Source organism: Chenopodium quinoa, unplaced genomic scaffold (assembly GCF_001683475.1).
Source record: "Chenopodium quinoa cultivar QQ74 unplaced genomic scaffold, ASM168347v1, whole genome shotgun sequence".
In the NCBI taxonomy this organism is placed as follows: Eukaryota; Viridiplantae; Streptophyta; class Magnoliopsida; order Caryophyllales; family Amaranthaceae; genus Chenopodium; species Chenopodium quinoa.
In genome coordinates, this window is record NW_018743593.1 from 2,447,295 (window position 1) to 2,474,981 (window position 27,687).

The 27,687-nt window shown below is 34.6% G+C and overlaps 2 protein-coding genes across 5 annotated transcripts; both read left to right on the top strand.

Annotated features, from left to right (window-relative positions):
• Positions 1 to 1,426: 1,426 nt before the first annotated feature.
• LOC110682847 (ATP-dependent DNA helicase PIF1-like) lies at positions 1,427 to 3,211 on the top strand. Its single transcript, XM_021859192.1, has one exon. The coding sequence runs from the start codon at positions 1,427 to 1,429 to the stop codon at positions 3,209 to 3,211; it is 1,785 nt and encodes a 594-aa protein (XP_021714884.1).
• A 5,281-nt stretch (positions 3,212 to 8,492) lies between these two features.
• LOC110682785 (phospholipase SGR2-like) lies at positions 8,493 to 27,012 on the top strand. 4 transcript variants are annotated; one of them, XM_021859125.1, is made up of 21 exons: positions 8,494 to 9,050; positions 9,751 to 9,851; positions 10,420 to 10,596; positions 11,685 to 11,840; positions 13,243 to 13,314; positions 13,390 to 13,542; positions 14,042 to 14,092; positions 15,012 to 15,182; positions 17,100 to 17,249; positions 17,960 to 18,025; positions 18,136 to 18,723; positions 18,828 to 18,903; positions 19,024 to 19,145; positions 19,251 to 19,323; positions 20,257 to 20,359; positions 22,005 to 22,098; positions 22,198 to 22,260; positions 25,445 to 25,490; positions 25,790 to 25,890; positions 26,258 to 26,304; positions 26,407 to 27,012. In XM_021859125.1, the coding sequence occupies exons 1-21, from the start codon at positions 8,831 to 8,833 to the stop codon at positions 26,633 to 26,635; spliced, it is 2,859 nt and encodes a 952-aa protein (XP_021714817.1). In that variant the 5' UTR covers positions 8,494 to 8,830; the 3' UTR covers positions 26,636 to 27,012. The 4 variants fall into 4 exon arrangements, 3 of the variants coding, with proteins under 3 accessions (XP_021714819.1, XP_021714817.1, XP_021714818.1); XM_021859126.1 differs by having other exon boundaries at positions 8,968 to 9,050; positions 9,740 to 9,851; XM_021859127.1 differs by lacking the exons at positions 26,258 to 26,304; positions 26,407 to 27,012 and having other exon boundaries at positions 8,493 to 9,050; positions 25,445 to 25,569.
• The last annotated feature ends 675 nt before the right edge of the window (positions 27,013 to 27,687 follow it).

The window sequence follows — 27,687 nt, forward strand, 5'->3', positions numbered from 1 at the left end:
ATAAGAAAGGAAATTTTGCGTGGGTTAACAAATGCAGTTTCTCGAGGGGATACAACACCCGCCTCAATAGGGCAACGTGTAGTATTACCTTCATCATTCACTAATAGCCCCAGATTTCGAGTCCAGAACTACCACGATGCAATGTCCACATGTAGATGGGCCGGGCCACCAGACTTATTCATCACATTCACATGTAATCCAACATGGAGTGAGATTAGAGAATTCTTAGCATTAAATCCGGGGCAGCGGCCTGAAGATCGCCCAGACATCGTGGCTCGTGTGTTTAAACTAAAGCTTGATAATCAGAGACTTAACAACAAATGAACATTTTGGGAGGGTTCTTGCAGGAATGAAGAGAAATTAACGAGTTTCAAAAACTTTGATATTAATAATAAAACCAGAAATTAATTTTGTTTTTTTTTTTTGCAGTTATATACACCATTGAGTTCCAAAAGAGAGGTTTGCCACATGCACACATACTTCTTTTTCTACATCCGGAGGATAAGATTAATAACCTTGAAGACATTGACAGCATAATCTCAGCGGAACTTCCAGACAAAGAAGTCGACCCATATGCATACGAATTAGCTGTCTAGCTAATGGTACATGGGCCTTGTAGGATTATAAATCGAAGCTCCTTGCATGCAACATGGGAAATGCTCCAAATACTATCCTAAGGATTTCAATTCCGGAACAACTGTAACTGATGAGGGTTTCCCAATATACAGACGACGTGATGATGGTCGAACATCTATAAAAAATGGCCACACAATAGATAACAGATTTATCATCCCCCACAATGTTGATTTGTTGGTCAAGTATGCAGCCCATATAAACGTAGAATGGTGTAATAGAGATAAGTCTTTAAAATACCTATTCAAATACATGAATAAAGGACCAGATATGGCTCTTGCAATGATTGAAGAAAGGTACACACCTACAATGGAGAATCAAGATAATGGGTCTAAACAAGTAGTTGATGAAATTGCTTCCTACCTAAACTGCAGGTATTATTCACAAATAGTTATTAGTAAATCAATAAACATCTTTTCCTATATATTTTAAAAATAAAATAACCACTTTAGTGGTGTTCATGAATTGTAGGTATGTCTCGGCCGCGGAAGCAAGCTGGCAAATATTTGGTTTTGAAATGCAATTCAAGGACCCCGCTGTTGAGAGGCTGACCTTCCATCTACAAGATGAACAAGAGTAGGGTTGAAAGAGTAGGGGCTCGAAAAACAAGCTTGATGGAATGGATGGAGACCAATAAGTTGTATCCAGATGCTCGAGAACTCACATATGCCGACTTCCCAACCGAGTGGGTGTGAAAAAAAGATCAAAAATATGGAAAAGGCGAGATAGGGGGTTTAAAATAGGAAGAATATATTTTGCTCATCCTAGCTCCAGTGAAAAATACTATTTGAGGATGCTACTCAACATTATCAAAGGTCCAACTTGCTTCCAAGACATCCGAACAGTCGATGGAATCATTTGTGCCACATACAAGGAAACATGTTATTTCCTAGGATTACTTGACGGGGACAATGAGTGGAATGAGGTTCTAAAAGAAGCTGCTACATGGTCAAATGCACCACAACTGCGTGAGCTATATGTAACAATTCTACTCTTCTGTGAGGTGTCAGAACCAAAAACTCTATGGGAGGAGCATTGGCAAAACCTTTCCGATGATATACAGTATAGACAACGACGTCGTCTCGGTATTGAAGGGTTGTGTCTAGCAGAAGATGAAATCCAAAATTACTCGCTCTATGAGTTTGAACAGATCTTAAAAAGAGGAAATAGAAGCCTAAAAGAGTTCCCTGGAATCCCATTTCCTGATATGACCCATCTTGAAGACATTGGAAATAGGATGATTATGGAGGAGCAAAATTATGACACATGCACATTGACTCAAGAATCAAATCACCTTCAAAGAGGTTTAAACGTTGAACAGAAACAAATTTACGACACTATAATCCAATCTGCTTATCGACAAGAAGGCGGGGTGTTCTTTGTCTATGGAAGTGGAGGCACAGGGAAAACTTATCTATGGAGAGCCTTAATATCAAAGTTAAGATCTGAAAATAGCATAGTCCTTGTGGTGGCATCATCGGGTATCGCATCATTACTTGTGCCAGGTGGACGAACAACACACTCGAGGTTTAAAATACCATTTGCACTAAATGAGTATTCCTGCTGCAACATTGACCAGGGATCTGATCTAGCCCATTTAATAAAAAAGGCAAGCCTCGTTATATGGGATGAGGCACTAATGGCACACATACATGCCTTTGAAGTAGTTGACCGTACATTCCGAGATATCATGCAACTACGTGACCCATCCTCTATGGAAAAAGTATTTGGTGGCAAGTTAGTTGTCTTAGGTGGAGATTTTAGACAGGTTCTTCCTGTTGTTAAAAAGGTTAATCAAGCAGATTTCATCGATGCGTCCATTAACAAATCCTCAGCAATATGGCCACATTGTATAGTCTTTAAATTAGAGACAAACATGAGATTATTGCAGAGTAGTAATGAAGAAGAGAAGAGACAACTAACTGAGTTCAGCAACTGGGTATTACATGTAGGAGATGGAAAATTACCAGCAATTGCAAAAGAAGGGGAGGATGAACCAATGTGGATCAACATACCTGATGACCTGTTGATAAAGGCCGGAGAAGTCTCAATTGAAGAAATGGTGGAATGTGTCTACCTAGACCTTCTTCAAGAATACACCAACCCAACATACCTACAACAACGTGCCATACTTGCATCGAAAAATGACTTGGTTGATAAGATCAATGATCAAATACTCAAAATGATACTAGGAGAGGAAAAAGTCTATAAGAGTGCAAATAGAGTATGCCCATTGACTAGGACGGGGGTGAATGTCGAAGCATTATACCCAACGGAATTCTTGAATACACTGCAGTTACCAGGAATACCAAATCATGAATTAAAACTTAAGGTGGGATGCCTTGTTATTTTGTTGCGGAACATTGACCACAGTCGTGGACTTTGCAATGGTACAAGACTAATTATTGTCACAAGATTAGAGAAACGAGTAATCCAAGCCAAAGTTATAACTGGAACACATGTGGGCAAGAAGGTACCAATCAGCAGGGTGGAAATGTCACCATCTGATACAGTGGCCATTCACCTTAAAGCGGAGGCAATTTCCTCTAAAACCATGTTTTGCAATGACAATAAATAATAGTCAAGGACAGACATTCGAGCAAGTAGGGGTATACTTACCCGAGCCCGTATTTAGTCATGGCCAACTTTATGTAGCGGTATCACGAGTGACTACCTGTAAAGGCCTCAAAATATGTATCCCCACACCTACATCAACTACAGTGGAGAGCAAGTTCACAATGAATGTAGTGTACAAGGAAATATTCTCTAATGTATAATTATCTTTGGTTCTAAATTTAATATAATAAAATCAGCCATAGTGTTAAACATAGACGTGTTAATCTCAATATTGATAAGGTTTTACAATGTCTTTGCAAATAAGCAGGTTTGTATGCACTTCAAAAATTTAATCCAAACATAGCTTAAAAATGAGTTTTTATTTTTTATTTTTTTTTAAAAGGTGAGATCTTAATGATTAGTTACCTTACTTCATAATTTTTAAAATACAAAATAAACAATTAGCTATCAATTTAATAGGAGCTCAACTGTGACATATTCATACTTTATGAAAATTAGTATATATATATAAAAAAGGTATGCAAACGTCATAGTATAGAATTTAAATGCAAACCCCTTAAGGATGAAATATATACTCCATACAACTGTTATCTATTAATTTACCAAAGATCATATATATATATGAATCTATTATACTACTAAATTATAAAATTAAAAAAGTAATAAAAAGATCCTACCCCCAAAAAAACACTAATAACTGATGTATTCATACTTTATGAAAATTAGTATATATCACTAAAGGTATGCAAACGTCATAGTATAGAATTTAGATGCAAACCCCTTCAGGATGAAATATATACTCCATACAACCGTTATCTATTAATTTACCAAAGATCATGTATATATCTATTAATCTATTATACTACTAGCTTATATGATTTTTTAAAAAAATATCCTACCCTCAAAAAAACACTAATAACTTAAATAATAAAAAGTGGAGCATCCTATTCAAATATATTGTAGGTTACTAATTACATTAAAAACACACATTCTCAATTACTAAGAGTTAAATTCTATATTGATTATATAGAGTATATTAAAATAATTTAATAATTTAGTAACCTCTGTATAAATTTAAAATTCAAAACTATTAATTACTAATTAACACACTAAGTATATTTCAAAATCGAAAACACTCCAACAACAAGAAAAATGACATTGCATTAATGTGTGAAGAAATTTGAAACATATATATGACTATATAATATTGCATCCAAAGTAATCATTCACTCTATTACAAAAAGGAAGGAGAAAAAAAACCAACCACGTACTCCAATAGTTTTTCTTTTTATAAAAAAAAAGGGTCACAAGTAGAGATGGCAATGGATCTGGACCCGACCCGGATCCGTGGTTCCAGATCCGTTTTTCACGGATCTGGGTCTTCAAATTTTGGACCCGACGGATCCGGGTCGGATCTGGGTCCTGCTGACAAAAACAGATCTGGATCTGGGTCTGGGCCCTAGACCCGAATCCAGATCCGTGGACCCGTTTTTTTATTTTTCCTATTAAAAAAAACTAAAATTGTTGGTTTCTTTATTAAAAATGTTGATAATGTTAGTAATGATAAAGATTAACCCTTTCAAGAGATGAATTTTGGATGATCATATTATATACATCATCGTTGTTTTTTCACTAACTCATTTGTAACATCGTATTTTTTTGTTGTTTTTAATTTTAATTCAAAATATGAGTGTATAAGTTGGTTAATTTGGGGTTGAACTTAATAACCAACAACGTAAGTTTGAAATAAATTTTTTGACTCGAAAATTACATTTTTTGCAAAAAATTAGGCAAAATATATTGGACCCATTTTAGACCCGAATCCAAACCCGGATCCGTTGGACCCGACAGATCCGGATCTGGGTCTTCATTTTTTAGACCCGACGGATCCGGGTCGGATCTGGATCCTACATACAAAAACGGATCTGAATCTGGGTCCATCCGGAGCCGGTCCAGATCCGACCCGTTGCCATCCCTAGTCACAAGTTTCTTTTGAAGTACCAACAAAGGAGTTCCAATTTAAGAGTCAACATCTGAAATATATAGGTAAGTACCTCTCACAAAAAGATATATACAATTATCAACTACACAAAGTAATTGACTCCATCAACACAACTAACATCTTTATTCATATTGCAGGGCAAAAAAAAATGCTGATATTCGACTTGAAGCAAATAAAAAGCGGCAGCCATCTAATAGTTCGAGTATCAAGAATATGGAATGTGATCTATAACACAAGTGCGGAACCAACATCGTTGGATATGATCTTCATAGACAAACAGGTTTGACATTTAATACAAACAATAGTAATGTATGAATGAAAAAATTACAAAGACTAATAATATTTTTCCTTTTAAAAAAAATAGGGAACCTCCATCCAAGCAATAATACGAAAGGCATTGATAAAGGATTTTAAAGACGATATCATAGAAGGAAAACTGTACACAATCAACAATTACGAAGTTGGTAAACATGACAAGCATTATCGTGCTGTTCGTAGTGATCTCATTATTAGATTCACACCCTTGACAACAATAGTTGAAGAATGAGAGAGCGTTGCCGATATTCCAATGCAAAAATTTAACTTGCTAGCCTTACATCGATTGGAAGAAAGAAACAACAAAAAGGACTACCGCATAGGTAACTTTTTCCCTTTTTTTTGGAAGGAATACTGCATAGGTAACTTAATTAAACAAAAAACATTTTTTAGAAAAAAAAGAAAACAAAACAAGTAAGATTAATATTGTTTCCTAAATTTGTATAAACAGATGTCATTACTTTTAAAAAGGGCGTGGAAGATAAAGGCATTGTCAAGGTCAAGGGAGAAGACACACCAATAAGTAGACTACACATTGAAGACCTACAGTAAGAAACCTAACTAATGAATAACATTAGCTTTTGAAATCATATTAAGTGTAAAGAAAGCAATGGCATTAACAAATTATCATCAGGTTTAATAAGATCGTGGTGACACTATGGGGATTGGCCACAGACCTCATCACTACATATATTACCAACGACGAAATGAATTCAAAAGTGGCAGTGATCACCTCATTAAAAGTCACACAATACAGAGGTAAGTACTAAACAAAACCAACTAAACCTACACAATATATGCATTATAGTTCGATACAAAATAATAAAAAGGCCCAAATCTTATTAAATAGATAAGTATCAATGGGGATCGTCAAGTGCTACAAAGATATACTTGAACCCGGAAATTCTAGAAGCAAAAGACTTCTATCATAGGTAACAACAGTTCACCCTATACACTAATAAATAACTTTCAAAATGATAGATGAATAATTAAAAAAATATATGCAGGTCAAAAGAAGAAACTACACCTGTATGATACTTGGAGGCAAGGAAACAACAACCAATTGAGGAACAAATGTTCACAAATAGGGAAAAAGTACAGAACATCTTGGAAATGGATCCAACTGGGGAGGTAATGTACTAAACATAAAAAAACACCATACATTATACAAGTTCAAACAAAACACAAGAAGCACCATTATTGTACATTTTCAGATCAATCTAATCAATTAATAACTACACACCCAAAAAAGGGAATGTTCACTTGCAGGGGAATAATAATGGATCTTCGCACTGACGGACAATGGAAATATTTATCATGTGACACATGCAAGTGAAAAATAAATGACGATCGGTTTTGTAGGGTTTGTCAACTATGAGTGAAAAGGTAAGAAATTAATTTTTTTAAAAAATAACACTTAAAACAATTTACAAATACAACCCATAAACAGGTACTTACTGAAGGTGGAATTAGACGATGGGAGTAGAAGCTGCCAAATGACATTATTTGATAAAGAAGTTGAGAAGATTGTCGGAATTGAATTAGAAGAAATGGTTGACCTCTACAATAAGGTAAACACAAAACTCACAAAAAAATAAACCAAAAGAAAAAAAATTGGCAAGACAAAAGAAATTGAAAATCAATTTATATATTCTACTGCATTCATTTAATACTATTATTCAAATAATATGCACAAATTGCAGGCTAACGGGGAGGACAAAGTTATGAGTCGCCTAAAAGAATGCATCGGAAAACAATTTGTATTCCGTGTGAAAGTAAACACAAGAAGTGACACAGTGGAGTTGAATTGTCACAAGACATTTAACATAAACTATAACTTAGAAACAAAATATTTGCTGCAAAAGATTCATGGCATGATGAAAACATAAAAAAAGAACAACAACCAAGGTACACAAGAAGATCCGCATATGTTGCACAACACAAGTTCCCCAAATGCAAGTGACACAACATCAACTAAATAAGAGGAGAATGAACTAAAAAGAAAAAGAACCACACAGTAAGCATATATTGATACCCCTACCCCCAACCCTCCTTTTCCCAACAAAAAATAACCCAAAGCACTGATATCATCATATGACTTTGTACAGGGAAACTGAACAAACGAAGCTTCTCAACTCTGGAAAGCACCTTATGCAAGGAGAAGATGTAGAAGAAAAACATCTCCGTGCAAATAACCAAGATGCATCACAAAATGAAAAAAATGAGACAGAGATAGAGTCGATAAATGATTTACTTAATAAATAATATATCCTACTAAATGTAAAAACAAGCAATCAAGTACGATATTGTTAATTACTCTAACTATTACTTATGCATTTACGGGATTTTATTATTTCTATTTAATTTTCAAAATATATCCTATTTTAAAATGAACAAATTTCAAATTATAGGTACAAAATTCTAGCAAGACAACATAGTGCGTGGAATTAAATAAAATAGTCACACACAACAATTGATTAACTAACTTTGTGGAATATGGAGTAATATTTTAACAAAACTATAAGCTTGAAATATCACAATATCTACAAACAATAAAGAAACAAAAAATCCGAGGCATCGCCCGAGTCGCTAACTAGTTCTAAAGGGGAATCTTAAACGACACTTGTTATCGTGAGATTTAAAAACTAAAAAAACTTGCCAAAAATAAAAGTTTATCTTAGAGATTAACTTTCCATGTTAGGCCATGTTCACTTCACATTATAAAAATAATATTTAGCAAAAATATAATTACAGTTTAGTAAAATTAATTTTAGTTCAGTAAAAATAATTTAATTTCAGTAAAATTCATTAAACTTAAAGAAGAAATATAATAGAAAATCAGTAAAAATAATTTCAAGTTAGCAAAAATAATTTCAGTTCAGTAAAAATACTTTAATTTCAATAAATATAATTTAAATTAGGTAAAAATAATTTCAATTTAACAAAAATAAAGTGGAGTAAACAGGGCTTCGAAAACCAAAACCAGTTAAACCAAAAACTGAAAAACTTTCCAAAAAAAAAAAAAAAAAAATTTAGTTTCCCTTTGCCGAAAATAAAATCGACGCACCGCTAGAACCACCTAGCGATTTGGTTTCTGGCACTGAATATTCCTTCCCGGAATTCCACGCTGCTCAATCTCATTCATCTTTTCCCACTTTCTCTCTCCTCTTCACTCCTTTCTTTCTCTTACTTCTACCCTTCTCCCTTATCAATCTTGGGTTTTTCTCCAAATTACTCAATTTCAACTGGGTACTTTTAGTTTCTTCGGAATTCATTCGTCGTATTCATTTTGGAGGCAATTGGATGATGGGTGATGACGAGTCAATATCAGATGCTAGTGTTGTTGAAGAAGAAGCTGAGACTGATCCTGCTTTGCTCAAGAATACGCCCTCGAATATTCGAAGATTAGCTGATGAAATCGAGCAATTTGAAGGTCGAAGGAAGTATCTTGCCCAAACTAGGAGCCCTTCTGATGGGGGTGATGTTAGGTGGTACTTTTGCAAGGTTCCTTTGGGTCTCAATCGTGAGTATCTACTTTGATCATTTTTATTACAAGTTGTTATTAATCATGTTTTAAGCATTAATTGTTGTTATTATAAATATAGGATGTGTTGTAGTGTCAAATGATCATATAATTGTTTATATTATGAGAACATATGGTATATCATGTTCATAATCTATTATTCTATTAACTATATGATCAATTTTGTTGCCCAAGTAGTAAACATATTTGTTATTTTAATAATATGTGAAGTGAATGTACATAATGTTGTAATGTTTGTAACATATGGATTAATGTTGATGATTTTAAACTTTATGTTCATTAATGGTGATCCCGGGTGTAGAATATGAATTTTACATACCTAAGATCATGTTATTTTCCATTTTGGTGTAAACTTTTAGACTGGCACATTCTCCCCTGTGTCAAGTTCATGTGGGGAGCGGATGGAGAGGAGAATGTGAGAGGGTGTAATTTTTACACCAGGGTGTCGGATGGACACAATATGATGTGTATAAGATCATAATTTAGTGGTGTTATGTTGTTGTTTGGTAGTTGTGTATGTATTTATGAAATGTATTAGATTCTTAGTTATCGATCACATTATTTCTGTTAAACCTAGAACTAGTGACTTCGTGTTTAGATTCCAGTTAGCATTTGTATGCTTTTTAAATCCAAGGTTTTGCTTCGGTGACATTGCTTCTGATGGGTAGTGGTTGGACAGAGTTGGCTGCCTCGATTCCACGTGCGGAGGTTGTTGGTAAAGGAGAGTATTTTCGCTTTGGTATGAGAGATTCACTAGCGATAGAGGCTGCTTTCTTGCAGGTAAGGTGCCTGTTAACTTGAGTAGATGATCAAATGCCTTCAAATTATTATCTGATGTCAAATATCAACCTTTTATGTTTGTCAATTGTATTTGATATCATGCATCCCAGGAGCCTTAACTTCTTTTGGGACTCAGGTGAGAAATCCTTTGTGTTAGCAATAATTGTACTTATGACAGAATGTCAATGAAGGTAGGAAGGCCCATGTGTTGTTAGTTTGTTGTATGGAGTATCGACTGTGATTAGTTGATTACTCCCATCAGTGTTAACTATGAAGATTAGGAGGCATGAATTCACATTTCAGAGTCTTACGCCAAATAGTCTATAAATTCAAGGAAAAGAAAAGACTATCTCATTATATTTCATGTGGCTCCAATTGCACAGCAACCTTTGAGAGTGAATTTTCTTTCCTGATGTCACAAATCTTTTCATTCAAACTTCTGCTGGGTTACAATGCTGTTCGCATTGCCATACCCTGATGCCATGGTTGCCTTTTCTCTTTTGGCTCTTAACTTTTGCATACAAACTGCTTTTCTAGAATATATCCTTTTTTGTTTTTTTGGCAACAGAGAGAAGAAGAGTTGCTGTCTTATTGGTGGAGGGAATATGCAGAATGCAGTGAAGGCCCGAAAGGACAGACTGGTTCAACTACTGTAGCAGATCTACATAAAAACCCTCTAACATCGGAATTATATGTTGTGGAGGAAGAGAGAGTTGGAGTCCCTGTGAAAGGTGGTCTTTATGAGGTATTAGCTTCTTCGGTTCTATGTGCATAAATGAATCAACTGCAAAGTATACTGTCTGCTATGTAGCTGGTTCTGTGATTTAGGTATTTGATAAGAGTATAATATCTTGAGTTATAAGTCTTATAACCTAAGTATGTTTCATTCTGTTTCCCCATCCAGTGTGTTCTCTACAGCATAGAGGAATTAATTAGTAGTGGCTAATTCTCATAACAAAAAGGTGGAGAAACAGACCTACATGAATTGTTATTAAAGTCTTGCTTGTGGTCGACTTTGTTTGTCACTTTTTCATTATCGACACTAGTTCACCTGGTACAGTGCTTATTTGTTTACTGGTGTATTTCATTGATTACACTTCTTGTGTTCCCTTGAGATTCTTTATTCTTTATGTTCCCTTGAGATTTTCTATTTCTTATGTCCTTGAGATTCTCTATCTCTATCTACATCCACATTACTTGTTACCTTGGCATGTCATCTACTAGTAGTTAAGTGTTCATATTCCTGATGAGCTTTTGTAGTTGAACCAAGCAGCTGAGATGGTTTTGGGGTCACATGTGGAGATGGTAATGATCTCTGATATGAATGAAGTGTTACAAATTCTATGGAGCTTTGGAGTTTGGATTGTTTTTTGGGAAGTATCAAGCTGGTCACCTATTATTGACTACCTAATTTGTGTAACAAAGATGCCATAAGGAGATTTTATAGCTTATGAGTGATGGATACAAGAATTATCTAGCTAATTAGTTGTCCTTGAAGTACAATTCAAAATTTAAGGGGAGGAGAGATTGGGACAGTATTGACGATATTAGATTAATTTTGTTATAAGCCTGTGCCTTGTGGGTTTAAGTTTTTCGAGGGGGCAGTCCACTGGATTTTATCTTTCCGAAAAAAGACCATATATATACACACGTAGTGAGGTGTGTGTCTGTGTTTTTCTGATATTAACAGGATTAAGGAGTTTTTCATGAAATCTTATCAAATTCCTGTCAGTTTTTGATGAATATTGAGGGATTTCTTTGTGATTGCACACTTTGATTCTTTGGTTATTAAATTTGATTCTTGGTCACCCTTGGATGTGCTAATTACCTCAGGTAGATCTGGTGAAACGGCATAGCTTTCCAGTGTACTGGAATGGTGAGAATCGGCGTGTTCTAAGAGGTCATTGGTTTGCACAAAGTGGAGGACTTGATTGGCTTCCTCTTCGGGAAGATGTTGCTGAACAGTTGGAATTTGCATATCGTAGACAGGTAATCTGCCTGTTCTGTTTATTTTATTATCTTCTTAAAAGGTTTCTGATTCTTTGACATCCTCTGTTTGCTGTCTTCTAGCTTTGGTAGTAATTTGGAATATAATTTCCTGTCCAGTGATAGATTATTTATCTGAGCAAATTCTGCAATTGGTTGCCAGTTGAAAGTGCATGAAACTTTAAATATTTGGGGAGGACATACATAATATCTAAGTAATATTCATTGCTTACTTGGGTATTTAGATTTATGTCGTACATCAATGCTTACCCTTGTGCTTTATTCTATTTGATGAATGAATTGAATATTTGACACATCCTCCTGCTTTTAGAAAAGTGTTAGGCTGGAGCTGTTTCTTGGAAGTATTTCTGTAGATAATAACACATAAAATATATTTAAATAGCTATCAGGGCAGTTTAGCATGTCTCATGACCAGTTTCTTGTTTAAAGCTCATAGCTTATTGGTTTATTAAGGCAGATTGCTGATCCTACCAGTATGGAGAAGTCACAAGTTACCAATATAATTTCTGTTTTACAAATTGGCACATTAGGATATGAGTGCATTTTGTTTTTAGATAGTGTATTAATTGTTTTTTTTTTTTTTTTTTTTTTTTTTTTTTTTTTTTTTTGTTGTTGTTGTTGTTGTTGTTGTTGTTTTTGGTTGGAGATTTAACACTATTCACACCTACTCCTTTGACCGTCTTTTGTGTTGTATACGTTAGGAATTACATAGTCAAGTGGAGTATTGTTAGATTCGTCTTGATTTATTCTTTCAAAAGATTAACTTTTTTTTATAATTTTTTCAAAAGTATAGTTACAGATATTAAAGGTATAAATTGTGTATCACCAAGTGTGAAAACCCCAACGTTGCAATAAAAAATGAACTGAGGAAGTATACATATTTTTTGTTTCTTTGAAGATTTACTCTTCAATATGTTTATGTCAATAGCTATATTGCTATAAGCATCATGCAAAAGAATAGGTCCACCTGAACCAATCTTCATTAAACAATATAAGCTAGTCAAATCATAACTCAGGGCTAAAGCTATTTTTTTTTCTCTTCTTCTTTATCTACTCTTTTTTCTTTGGACACTGCCCTCTCTTTATATAGGTAGGTAGCTTAGTTTTGTTATAAATTTTATTACTGAAATGAGTTGCTTTCTTTCTGAGCTATTGAGGAAATTTCTAGTGATTTCTATTTCTGTGGATATAAAAGGGTGGTATCAAAACCTTTTCTTTTTCTTTTTATTTTATTTTCTTTTATTTTTTATTTTTACATCATCATTCTTTAATACATTTTCAAAAATTCTCTTCAAGATTGGAGTGATTGATTGAATTTGTTGTCCTAGTGTTTGGTTAAGTATAGTGATTTGACAATTTTTATATGGTTGATTTTCCTATCTAGGTTTGGCATCGGAGAACATTTCAACCATCTGGACTTTTTGCAGCTCGTGTTGAATTACAAGGCTATACCCCAGTATGATATTGTCATGAGTGGAGAATTGTTTCAAACATCTGAACTCAATTGTAATTATTTCTTGTTGATATGCAGGGACTGCATGCCCTCTTTACTGGAGAGGATGACACTTGGGAGGCGTGGCTGAATGTCGATGCTTCAGGCTTTTCCACTATCATCAATTTTGGAGGAAATGGTGTGAAGCTAAGACGAGGATATGCTGCATCTCCATCTCCAAAACCAACACAGGTTCCATTTTATAGACCCCCACCCCCCCACCGCGTGTTTTATCGTTTAATTTTAGAAAAACCTTATGCTTAGAGTTATCAAAACTCCCTTAACCTAATTATCAATTCACTAGAATCTGGTATGGAGTAATGTAGACAATTGCTGACTTGCATATTGATTTTTGAAACTGTCTTAATCAAATTGCTGAAAATAATGATTATGTAGTCAGGCTTATAACCTAATGTTGGTGATGGAGTGATAACAAATGATTGATGTGTGTATATCAGCTTTGTAAAGGTTTTTTGATCTTACTGTGACTGTTATACTAGGCTACGAGCTGCAAGTCATCTGCATTGCCTGCCAAAGTGGTTTTGATTTTAACTGCTCATTACTGCAATTATGATCACACCCAAGATATTAAAACCCTAGTTTTGTTTTATGTGTTATTGGGAAGTTGAGTTCAGCTCTCTGTATATGGTTATATCAACCTCTTGTTTTTTAAGATTTCATTTTTTTGTAGGATGAGCTGCGTCAGCAAAAAGAGGAAGAGATGGACGACTATTGTTCTGAGGTACATGCCTTTTTGCTTCTGTTACCCCCCCCCCCCAACCATGAAACAAAAGACAATGTAGAAAGGAGGTCTAACTTGTACTCTATCTTAGAGATGGTACTCTATTAATGGATGCCTTAAAGGAGTGTGATGTTTATAATACTATAGCAAGGTAGCAAATGAAGGCTTTATTTGGGGGTGCTCTACAAAAGGCCTGATTGCTTAAGTTTTTCTCTGACTTACAATGTACAAGTTGTTAGATAATTAGATCTTGTAAGGAAATCATTAATGAGTATACAAATTTCTGACACCATCAAAATTCCCCTGCCATTGGGTTACTTTATCTTCTGAATGTAGACTGCCAAGTGGATAGTGCCTCTATCCTCAAACAATGCACTTCTGCTGTCATTTTCTTTTGTGTCTTATGTAACCTAGGAACAGTTGCTGCCATGTTCTGCTCTGTGCCTTTAAAATTAAGCTTATAGGCCATCGTGACTATATTCTGGAATTTTTTTTTAGAGTAGCTTGTTCTCTTGACCTGGGAAAGCAAGTTTATGCTCTTGCATGTCCAGTAGCCAAGTACTTCTGTTATAGCAGCTATGGAATCAGAAGAAAAAAGGGGTGTAGAGAGGTGAGAGATTGATGTCTTGATCAAGGGTGAAAATTTGTAAGTTGTTTGTGAAAATGAAATTAGAGGGATATGCATGGCCGCGCTACATGATTCATACACGCCATTCATCTTTATTGGGAATACTTATTTATTCATCTGAACATTGTTTCACTACAGTAATTATTTTGAACAGTTTTCCACTCGGTTCTTGATCATTTTTTACTTCCTCCTCCCTCTTTTCTCGCAGCTTGGTGACATGTGATTTTGGGTATATGGATTTATTTATTTATTTTATTATTATTATTATTAATGTCATTTTTGTATTTTTAGGTTCCGGTTCGCCATCTAGTTTTTATGGTTCATGGCATTGGCCAAAGACTGGAGAAATCTAATCTGGTTGACGATGTGGCAACTTATCGCCATATCACCTCAAGTTTAGCTGAAAAACACCTGACGTCATATCAGCGTGACATTCAGAGAGTCCTTTTTATTCCATGCCAAGTAAGTTTAATCAGCAGGTGTTTGTATGTTCTTATTATGTCTTTCTCATTGTACTTCTCTCTGTTAATCTTTAGTTTTGATTTTTTTGTTATGGACTTGGGGTGGGGAGGATGGCAAGTGATTGAATTATACTTTCTGGAATCGATCTAGGAATTTTCTGGGATGACCTTGTATTTTAGCACTTTAGAAAAAGCCAAGTTATTGTAAGTTTTGCAAGATAATTATTGAGACGGTATCATATATATGTATATATATAGGATGGCAAGTGATTGAATTATACTTTCTGGAATCGATCTAGGAATTTTCTGGGATGTGCTTGTATTTTAGCACTTTAGAAAAAGCCAAGTTATTGTAAGTTTTGCAAGATAATTATTGAGACGGTATCATATATATATATATATATATATATATATAATGTCATATGTCACATTAAACAACTCAACTGCCCTTGTAGTTGCCTCTATCTTTCTCGGCCTCTCCCCTCCTCTTTCTATCTTACTCATGTGTATATATATATATATATATATATATATATATATATATATATATATATATATATATATATATATAATGTCATATGTCACATTAAACAACTCAACTGCCCTTGTAGTTGCCTCTATCTTTCTCGGCCTCGCCCCTCCTCTTTCTATCTTACTCATGGCTGTAGGTCTGAGTCATTCCTCCCCATTCAGGTGGCCTTCCCTTGAATTAGGGCAGAATTGGATCTACAGTGTTTTGCTGATGATCTGCATGTGCATACCCTAAATATTGTTTTTTCCATACCCTAATTTTTCTTTTTTGTAAGTGTTTTTTTCCTAAATGCAGTTAGAAACTATGCAAATGGCTTTAGCTTCTTAGCAAATGGCTTGTGTTTTGCGTTCAGGTTTTTGTGAACGTATATATCCTTTATTTGTTTGGCTTTTTTCCTCTTGACATCATTTTTTTTATCATTTATCTTCCCTTTATTGTTTCATTTTCCATCTTCTGCAACTACTCTCTGTCCTTGCTGTCGCAGCACTCATCTGCCCCTATTGCTTCTGGTGCTCCTGCTGGTGTTGCATTTTATGCTGTCGTCACCTGCTGCTCGTTGTTTCTTGCTGTTGTGATGTGGCAGTGACCGCTTGTATTTCCAATTTCTATCTGCTTCTCTTGTCTCTCTCTCCTGTTGTTTGGAACCCAATCAAATAAGTTTTGTGAAGTTTTTTCCGTGAGATTTTCAAAAGCAGTGGCAAGAAGGGAGGCTCAATTAATTACTCCTCCTTTTAAGCAAAACAGTAAGATCTATATATAAAATTTTATAATATTATATAAAAGTTAGTAGGTCAAAAGTACCCCTTAAAAGTTAATCATACCCTTTTACATTTTTTAGTGCACCATGGTTGTCACAAGCTTTGATGGTTCATGAGTTTGTATCTATAACTCTCATTAACAACTTACCACTGTTTTTGCGTCTAACTCCCCATAAGCTTCAATCCTCTTGTCAAATTTTGACATAAGTTATTTTTGGCCCTAGCTTTTCTCATTTCTCTTCAGTGTCGCAACACAGAAGTGTCAAAATATTGTTTCAACTAGACTAGGAATACATGTAAAAAGAGTATACTTGCAGCTTTGGTTTTTTGGGGATGGAATCAAATTGCTTCTCTTTGTTCAAATAATATCTTGTAGGAAGACCATGGGATGGAATAGCCAAATTACTTCTCTCTTATTATTTGTGATGCAAGCAGCTGTGGTTTCTAATGGGATTTCCTTGTGAGACTTGTGACAAAAACAGCTTAAGCTTTTTAGCTGTGCTCTGTAGTTGCATTGTTTGTTACTTGCATGTTAGTTAGAATACTTTTCTTGCCTGCACAGATTATAATTTTGATAAGTGAATCTTAGCTAAATGAAATTTGCATACTTGGCTTTTGTCTATTTCAGTGGAGAAAGGGTTTGAAGCTCAGCGGAGAATCTGCTGTGGAGAAAATTACATTAGATGGTGTACGAGGCTTGCGCACTACACTAAGTGCGACTGTTCATGATGTGTTGTACTACATGAGCCCCATCTATTGCCAGGAGATTATTGACTCGGTATTATAGCATTATTCTTTGAGCTCTTTATTGATTCTGTGCTTCTTTGGCCAGGGTAATATGATTCACAAGTCAATAAATAAATGTTTGCTCTTGTAAGGAAGAGTATACATTTAGCATGCGGTTTTCATGTCACAAATGCACTGCCTCCATTTCTTTTGGGATTGTGATAATACATATCCATATTTCAAGTACTTGGTCATGTTGTAAACAAATTTTTAGATACCAATCCAAGTGTTTAGTACTCCATTTCTTGATGTCTCTCTTGTTAATCAGCTACCTCCCAGAAAATAGCAGAGAGGTTAGAGAACTATAGCTATTGTCAAATGTATGTCCTTGTTTTATAAAGGTAATTGAATGATGAGATTGGTAACCAAATGTTATTTTTTAAATTTATTTTTATTTTCCATATTTGAAGTTTGGAGTTGTGCTGCTTTGTAAAATCTGTCTATTATAGCTGACATTATTTTTGTTTTCATGATGGTCTATTCTATAATAATTAGATTTGAATTCCTTGTTGCTGGCTAGTGTATGCTTATAAGTTATACATATTTACAATGCTGCATTGAACTTGCTTTTTGTTTTTTCCTCCTGGAATCAATGTCTCTGTGACCTTATTCCTAACTGTGGGTCTAACTTAGATTAAAGTGGAGTCAGTTTGATGGATTATATAGATGATCTCATAAAGATGGTCCATTGTCCTTTCACAGGTTTCAAACCAACTGAATCGTTTATATCTGAAGTTTCTGAAGAGGAATCCAGGGTACGACGGAAAGGTAGAATTCTGTGAACTTTACTTTCTTTCTCTGGCCTGACTTTGCACTACTTTCCAAAATCAACTTGTTTTGCAAAACGTTTTGCTAAAAATTCATGATATATTTTGTAGGTTTCCTTGTATGGTCATTCCTTGGGAAGTGTTCTCTCATATGATATTCTCTGCCACCAAGAGAATTTGTCTTCCCCATTTCCAATGGAATTTATGTATACAAAGCCTGATAAAGAAGACGAGACATCGGAAAATATTTCTAAATCACCCACTGAAGTCAACTCAATGGATGATGGTACTAGAACTTTTCAGGAAACTTCAAATGAAGACAAGTCAGGAGGACATCATGTTTCATCTTTGCCTGAAAATGTTAACTCTGAAGACCATCTAGTTGAGGATATTAGTCCAACTTCCTTTTCTATTAGCGATGAAAGTTCTACACTGGAAGTGAGTGAAATGCAAGCTGGCAATAAATCTTCAGCAGAAGATGGTCAGGATCACCTTTGCAGTCCTAGCGATGTGTGTCCTGAAGAAATTGGAACCTCGAGTGAAGCCTGTGATATCAATTGTGACGCCACTGAAAATTTGGAGGAAAATATCAATTTGAATAGTCTTGTGAACCCTGATGCTTCAGAAAATGCAGCCGAACCTCTGCAAACGTCAGATACTAGTGATGAACACAAAAATATTCAAGATCTCAAGTCAGAGGTGTGAGGGAATCTATCTTCTGCCTGAACTTTTCATAATTCATCTTCCATTGTTTATTTTATTTTATTTTAAATTTTTTTAACCTTTTCTCTCTATCACTACAGGTTGAGTTTCTAAAAGCACGTGTTGCACAATTGGAAGCTCAACTTGGTTGTAATACCAGTAGCAGGTCTTTTGAAGGTGATCAGTGATCTTTCTTCATTTCCACCTTATTCAGTCCTCTTCTTATTATACTTCCTCTGCATTGATGTGTCCTAGACTGTTTATTTTATATTATGTTATGCATTATCTCTTTTGCAGGGAGTCACGAAGTTCATTCAGGCATTTCAAATCAAGATGAATCCGAAAAGATTTTGGCTAGTCAAAATGATTTATCCACAAGTTATAAACCTTTTATCAAGTACACCAAGCTTGAATTCAAGGTAATTAAAACTGTTAATACTATTGGTCTATTATATTTTCGTATTCCCATCCGTAAGATCTTTAGTGCAGTCCTTATAAATTAAAATCTGTTTGCTATGCAACAGGTACATACATTCTTTGCAGCTGGATCCCCTCTTGGTGTCTTTCTTTCCATTCGAAATGTCCGCATTGGAATTGGTAAGTCCTAAAAGTCTTTGGATTATTCAGATTTTGTCCTTGTAAACTTATGCTGATGGTGTTTTTTTTTCCATTCATCAGAGAATAGTATTTCCTTTGTTGTTTATCTAGTAGTTGATGTTGTATAGAGTTTGTTGATCTTCTCCCTTATTGTCAACCTTTTCTTTTACTTCTTCATTTTACTATTACAAACTTTTAAAAGTAGGTAATGGGTGCGAATCCTGTCTGATACAGCAATGATTATAGAAATTCCTCTTCGACCAAAAGATTCTTTTAGCTGATTCATGAACACTAAAGACCTATATATTTTGAAAAACAAAGCAATTTTCTATATATTTTGGGTTGCTGTTTAGTTAATGCTATGTTGCACTCCTGTATTTGATTTTCGGTGTGACTTTTTTAGCTAATGTTAATTTAGGACCATTGAGATTGTCTCATGCTATTGTTTTAGAAATTTCTAAGTCAGAATTCTGTACTGTGCAAGTTAAGAATTGTAAAGGCCTTATCGTTCATGTAAGATGAGATAAGGGCTAACAAATAAGTTTAGATAAGATTTAATAAGCTCAAATAAGATAAGGATTGATAACATAAGATATGGGTCAATCATTCCAATAAGGTCTAACAAGACTTAATAATAAGGTCAAATGATAATAAGGTCCTGTAAGATACAGGCTGATTTGTTATGATGGTAAGATAAATGAAGTGATTACTAACCTAACTACACAAAATTTCAACTATCATATCTTTTTATCCAGTGCTTATTTTGGGTTATTTTATGCTTGACTTTGGGGAGCATCAGCGTTTGTTGTATAGGATAGGGTTGCATACATTTTTATCCTCCTTGGACCTGCAATTGCTTTGAATTACTCTTTCTGTTTTCATTGCATTTGTAGGGTTTCACAGTTTTATGTATGGTGATTTCTGCTCTTGTAGGTGAAGGGAAAGAATACTGGGGGGAAGAGAATATAAATGAAGAGATGCCTGCTTGTCAGCAGATGCTCAACATCTTTCACCCTTTTGATCCTGTGGCATATAGGTAATCTCTACCTTCTTATTATACTTTTAAAATTAGACTGCTACTCAGATATGGTGAAATTCATTGTTTACTGGTTTTGACAAAACACTAATTCGCAGCAAAATCTATTTCAATTCTGGATGCTGCATGATTACCCACTGTAAAAAGGGTTATGGCTTGAATGTGAAAAGGGGGGCAAAGGGACGGGAGAGACAAAAAGAAGGCATAGAGGGGTTGGACTATTGTTTGGATAGGATGTTTATTGTAAGTTATTTGTAACCATCGTATGATCTGGTTAGAAATCTGTTGATGTCCATATGTGGCTTTAGGCTGAAAATTCTGTATAGTTCAGTTGTTCATTTTGTGGATGATTCAATTCAGGAAAACTTCTTTGCTTTGTGTCTTATTACATGCCCATCTAAATGGTTCTACTGAAATATAATCTGATCTTTTTAAAGATAACCCTTGTGAAATCGTACATGTACGCCGCACAAATCTCTAATTTTGAGGTCATACTCGTATTTGCCACCTGACATTGAGCTGGTAAGAGTGAGTAAAACTGTTCATGGAAGTGTCTCAGAAAAGCTCATTTTCTTTGAGAGAAAGGAGGGACAAGGCTGATTGTTGTTTACTTATATTTTAATATTGTTAGATTCTAGGAAGAGCCAATATATCTACTAGTAATAGTAGTCAGAATTTCCTTGCCAGCTGATCAAAATTTTATTTTGAGATTATAGATCTGAATCAGGATTTGACCATGAGGTAGGATCAGAATTGAGGTTATTCGCTAGAAAGTGGATGTGGCAGGCATTGCAGACAAACTAAGGGAAGCGCCTGCGTTGGTTCGGGCATGTAAGACGGAGACCTGAAGGTGCACCGGTACGAAGAGTGGAAGAGTAGAACCATGGAGTGGTTAAAAGAGGGAGAGGGAGGCTGAAAATGACTTGGTTGGAAGGAGTTAGGAAGGATATGAAACATATGGATTAGCATGAGAATGAAGCATTTGATCGTAACTCGTAAGGGATGGAGGAGGAAGATATTTGTGGATGACTATGCGGAATAATCACTTTTGGTTCATGTAGCCGACCCCACTTATAGGATTAAGGCTTTGATTGATTGATTGATAGATTTGAAACAGGATTGAGATCAAATTAAGCAACTTTATGTTTGACAGCTTAACTTCACCTCTATGTGTAAAATAGTCTAGATCCACAATTCTAATGGTATTCCATTCACTGCCATGGATAATTCTCATTTTTATTTTCTTTGTATGCTGGAACCTTCCACCCCACAAAAGGCAGAGAACCAGAAGATGCTCACTTGATTTAGCTCATTGGTTATGTTTTAAGAACCACTATCTATCTTTTCATGGTAAGCGAAAATAGGTGATAAGAGAGTCAAAGAGGTTTCCTCTTATTTCTTTGGAGAAAAGGACCAATGGTCAGAGTGCCAGACTGACTTGAGTGCTATAGCTTGTACTTTGACCATTGCTTTCTTGCTTATTGACCAGAATAATCTCTGACCAATTTGTGGCTTTGTAAAAGCTGCTTTAAAAATTATTAGTTATTTAGTTAATACTTGCATTTATTCTGCATGTAATGCTTGTAATGCTCATTTGTTTATATGATGTATAAACTATTTTTTTTTTTGGTTGGTCTTATCTCAGAATAGAACCTCTAGTATGTAAAGAATATATCAGCAAACGCCCTGTCATAATTCCCTATCACAAAGGAGGCAAGCGATTGCATATTGGACTTCAGGTGTGACTTTCAGAAAGCATCATTACCTGTTCAATTGCCATTCCTTTTCCCAGTTCTCTCACTCATTGTTCTATTTCTGGATTATGCTATGAATTGCAGGAATTTGCTGAAGATTTTGCCGCAAGATCTGAGTCATTTGTGAAACATCTAAATTCTGTCAAGGTGAGTTCTACTGTAGCATTGCCTTGTGCTCTTATCTTTGTGTTACCACCTATTCTAGTTTCTATGATCACTAGATGAATGGTAATTGGTAAATTACATGCTGACTGAGATCAAATTCAAGATGAATGCTCTATCCTGTTGTATTGCACTAATGCTCTGCTATGAAATTCTCACATTTTAGAGGTGCGCACTTATCGATGCTTTTGCTCATAATTTTGATATTTATTTTCTATAAGCACCCCTCCAATTTTGCAACCTGATAAAAGAAAGGAAGATTAAGGTCCATTGCTAATGTACAGAAGTACAGAGCTGATGGAAAATTACCCGAGGGAAACCTGAACTGAATTCGCACATAGTCTGTTTTCCCCCTTGTCTAAATCCCTTTGAAAATAGCTTTGGGTTTGTGTCAAGGTTGAGATTTTTTCTTTTGAATAGAGGTTGAGATTGGTTGATCAGTACATCAGTTGGACAATAATAATAAATTAAAGAATGGAATTTCAAGGAAGACAATTTAAAAAGGAGAAATTCCTCAAATGAAATTGATATCCACATATATGTATAAATCAATGACATGCTTATAAAATAGTAGGAACTTTCAGTTTCAGTTTTTTTACAGCATTGGCGTCAAAAGTTAAACATTTGTTTATAAACATTGGTTTCAAAAATGCTAAATCTACTCTTAAATGTTCAACCATTTTTTTACCAGCTTTCTCTGGGACTAGTGGTAAGAGTGTGAACATCTAAACTATAGGTCCAGGGATCAAGCATTGGTACCATCCTCTCTTTTTCTATTCTCAAAAAAAATGTTCAACCATTTCTTTGCTCTTAATGAATTTCCCAATATGGCCTTACAAAGAGAAGATATTGCGTCAGTCCGGACTGACGAAATGCAGATTTTTATATCCTCAATTAGCTTGATGATATCCTCTATTAGTTGATTGATATTCTCTAATGGCTGGATGATATCCTCTATTAGTAGAATGATATCCATCCTCTATTAGTTGGATGATATCATGTACTGGCTATATGATATATATAGCCAATAGAGGATATCATCCTTCCAATAAAGGATATCATCCAGCCAGTAAGGATATCATTCAGCCAATAGAGGATATCATTCAGTCATGATATCATATGGCCAATAAAGAATATCATCCAGTCATGATATCATATAGCCAATAGAGGATATCATCCGGCCAATAGAGGATATCATCCGGCCAATAAAAGATATCATAGATACAATAATAAATGATAGTATCATATAGCCAATAGAGGATACCATATATCCATAATATCATATATCCAATAGAGGATATCATTTAAACAATAGATGATATCATCCATCTTATAGATGATATCAACTAGGCAATAAAAAAAGTAACACAAATACATCTACCAATTCATCTTATATCCTTGTTTATCACGTCGTATCATCTTTATTTCTCCTCCCTCCAACCTACTATTTGCTCCAAAAGAGAAACCTGAATTCTCCATTTTCTCAAATCTCTGCAACAAAAAAAAATCACAATTGGTCAATTATTATCACCAATGAAATTCACACCAATTTTTTTACTTAATTTTCAAAGTTCTAGCAAACTATCTTTTAGAGATCTAAGAAAATGTTGTTACGAGACTCTTGAGTTTGCTTCGAACCGCGATGCCATGGAAGGTGGCTTCCGACTAATCGCCATCGCCATTACTGAATGACCAAAGCTTTAGAGATTTAAGAGAAGGAGAAGGTATCGTCGTCGTCGTCGTCATATCGCAATACCTTTGCTGCCGGGTACGGCTTGCCGTACCCAATACTTTGTGTTGTCAAAATACCGCATTATATACGTTTATTTGTATATAATTGATATGTACCTGGATGCCCTCTTTTAAAAGAACTGTAAATGGTTTAGAGCCCTCCTGATTGCTAAATCATGCGCAATTAGCAAGATGTTGCTTCAGAAGCGCCACAACCACAACTGCAATTAGATTTCTCGTGATCTTTTTCCTCTCGATCTCTCCAGTCAGAGACCTTCAGTATTTTTGTCTATTCAGAAGCATAAGAATTTTTCTCCATTTCCCAGCAGCAAATTTACACTGAAAGAATAGGTCCTCCAATTATCATGTTTTATTTTTTTGGGAGGAAAAGAGAGGTTCTAAATTCTGAGTATTTATTTAGTGACTAAACTATGAGTTTGATGATTTGGTATTTGTGAACATTATTATAGCAATACAAATTGGATTTAATAATGGATTATATCTATAAAAGATATTGTGGTATGCTTTGAAACACATGTGACAAATTGAATTTTGCGGAAAGTTAGTAGAAAATCAATCAAAGCCTTAATTCCACAAGTGGGTCAGCTACATGAACTAACACGCTAGTAGAAAATATTTATCATAAATGTTACAGGAAGGCTTTGAGTTAACTCGTGATGATGTTCCCTTTACCTAAGCTGTCTTTTAGAAATAGAGAAAAGGGGAAGTCATTCTGCTAGCAATCCCTAGTAATTCTGGTATTTAATCGTATTTTTTGTATTTTTGTTTAAGCTAAGATGAACACTGAATATAGGCAGGCGATAGTTCGTATTAGCTAATCAGTGTAATTTACAAACTTTCCATATTCAAGAGGTGGACATTGCTCCCAATGAGTTTCTCTTACAACAAAATTCTGTCTCCCTTTCTTACTACCTTTCTCTTTTTATGATTACAAAGAGGCTAACAAAAAGCATTACTACATAACACACTGCATAATAAATAAATCTCCTGAAATTCAGCAAACTTCCTTTTTTTTTTTTTTTTTTTTTTTTGCATAAGCTGATAATTGCCTCTTCATTAGTAATTATCAGTGATGCCCTTCTACTTCCTTCTATAATAATTCATCAAATCAGGATCATTGAGTTGATCCTTGCATATTTCCTGTTTATGAATAGCCCCAGTTCTCATATTAATTTTGTTAATGTTGCTGAGCCCCAATTTCAGTTGAAAAGGCGATCAGTTTAGTCCTTGCAATCTTTCTGTCTGCTGAATATTTTATTGCAATATCCAAATCGCTTGTTTTCTGGAGGAATTCACTTACCCTTCATTTGTTAAACCGTTTTATGTGATCGAGTTATTTGATTATATGCATCCTTGTATCCGAGTGCTGTTCTGGATGAGAAGTATGGGTTTTACAGAAGTATCATTGTTTTGGCAGGTTCAGGTGCTTACGGTTTGTCAGTCAAAGAAGGACAGACTTGAAGGTAACTGCAGATTTTCTATATTCTTAATATAGGCCTTCCTTGCCGGTTGGACGAGGATATACATCGTACAACCAGTAAGGTACCACCAAGTATTTTTTTTTTTTCCACATTAGTTTACAATGTGCACCACATGGTCAAAGATTTAGCCTTGGTTGAGTTGGTTCTACCATGCACATTGTACTAGCAGTTGCACATGTAAATTGCCCTGGTTGGACTATTAAACAAAGGACCCTCATAATTTATTTTAATTGTTCCTCCAATTGCTACTTTTCTTTCTGTAATTATTGGATATATTGCAGAAGAGGAGGAGGATGTCAATGAAGAAGTTCGATCTTATGGTTCTTATATGATGGAGAGATTAACTGGGAGTGAAGATGGACGAATCGATCATGTTCTTCAGGTCTGCGTACTGAATTTTTTAGCTCCCCCCCACCCTCCTCTCCCAAAAAAAAAAAAAAAAAAAAAAGATGTGTTCTCCGTAGTTTTAGTAAACTTAAGTATTAACGTAGTTTTATGGATGATATAACTGAAATTTCAGGGAGGTATTTTTCATTTGGGAATTTTTTTTTTACTAGTATTCCCAAGTAGTGAATAGTAGTATAAGTGATTATTTTGCACATGTTGGTTATAGTTGGGAACCTTGGGATTGTTTTTAACCAAACTTCCTTCTTGGTCATAAATATTGTTTTTCTTTACTGTAATTAACCCCTTTGGACTGCTTCTTGCATTTCTTACTTTTGATATGGATTTTCTTATGAATCTTGCAGGATAAAACTTTTCAGCATTCATATATATCAGCTATTGGAGCACACACGTATGTTTCCAATCACTAGTATTAAATGCAGCATGTTTTGAGATTTGTGCATGTTATGTTTATCACTTTAAATGCCTTACATGTATTCTGTTATATGTGCAGAAACTATTGGCGTGACCATGATACTGCACTCTTTGTGTTGAATCATTTATACCGAGACATTCCTAAATACCCTGATCAACCAAAACATCAGAAAAGCAAAACAAAAAATGACAGTGTCTCTAATAGATTGCCAGATACAAAAGACATTGCTGAAGAAGAATTGCCATTAACATTCTCTAGCAGCAATCTGATAAAAAAATCGCCCAAGAAAACCAAGACATCGCGGTAGAGTTAGCTATGTAGAACTGAATACTCTGACCAAGTTTCCATTAGGAGTATGGATACTGCCTCTGTGTGATAACTATAGGGTTTGAACGCTATAACTGGACATAGAAGGAAGGCACAAACTACTTGGGAGTATTCTAGTGTTGTTCCTGTTGGTCAATGCTGTGTGCTCGAGTATCCATTGTACATAAAACAAGTTTTTGTAGCCGATAGATGTATTATGTCCAGAATTTCAGAACGATAAATTAACACATCTTGTATATTCCATGTACAGCCACATAAATACATAATTATGCTTGTATTCTATGTATGGTCTATGTATGGCTGAAAATTTTCTGATCAATGAACATAATCAACAGCTGATACATTTGTGTTGTGATTCTCTACATTGATCACCACTCTCCCTCATCCACCAAATGGTTCCTTTTTTTTATTTTTTAATATCATCGTCTTCAAGTCACATTGAAGTCTGCAATTCTACCGCGGTAATTTGCATTGAAGTTTTCTTACCAGCAATGAATAAGCTTACCTTCCCTAAAAGTTCTATGTGAAATTAAATTTTGTAAAAACTCTTCAAATGCTTTAAAACTTGTTCTTGGTTTTTTTTTTTCCCTTGGAATCTGATTATTCATTGTTTTGGGATAAAAAATATTATACTATATTAAAAATTTTACTAATTCATTACTATAACTTTTTTTTATTTTTTATTTTTTATTTTTTTTTGAAAAAGACTGTAACATCTAATGTTCTCTAAATAGAAAAAAAAAGAAGCAGGCATCATATATATATATATATATATATATATATATACATACATACATATATATATATATATATATATATATTATTTTTATTTTTATTTTTATTTTTATTTTTTTTTGAAGAAATTGAGTTCTGGATTTTGAATTTTCAATATTTTAACGAACAATAACTTTGGATCTGAATTTCAACATTTCAATTCTCACTTTTGAAATCAATTAAAAATCAAACAATAATGTGAACTTATGTATACAACTTTACTATGATTATTGTATAGAAATTCATACAAATTTCCAC

What these genes read in the sequence shown, in the direction of transcription:
- LOC110682847 (XM_021859192.1), top strand. Translation starts at nt 1,427, where the DNA reads ATGCTACTCAACATTATCAAAGGTCCAACTTGCTTCCAAGACATCCGA.
- LOC110682785 (XM_021859125.1), top strand. Translation starts at nt 8,831, where the DNA reads ATGATGGGTGATGACGAGTCAATATCAGATGCTAGTGTTGTTGAAGAA. An exon ending in GCCAGGAGATTATTGACTCG is followed by an intron (nt 17,250 to 17,959) that starts GTATTATAGCAT and finishes GTCCTTTCACAG; the next exon opens with GTTTCAAACCAACTGAATCG. An exon ending in GATTGCATATTGGACTTCAG is followed by an intron (nt 22,099 to 22,197) that starts GTGTGACTTTCA and finishes TATGAATTGCAG; the next exon opens with GAATTTGCTGAAGATTTTGC.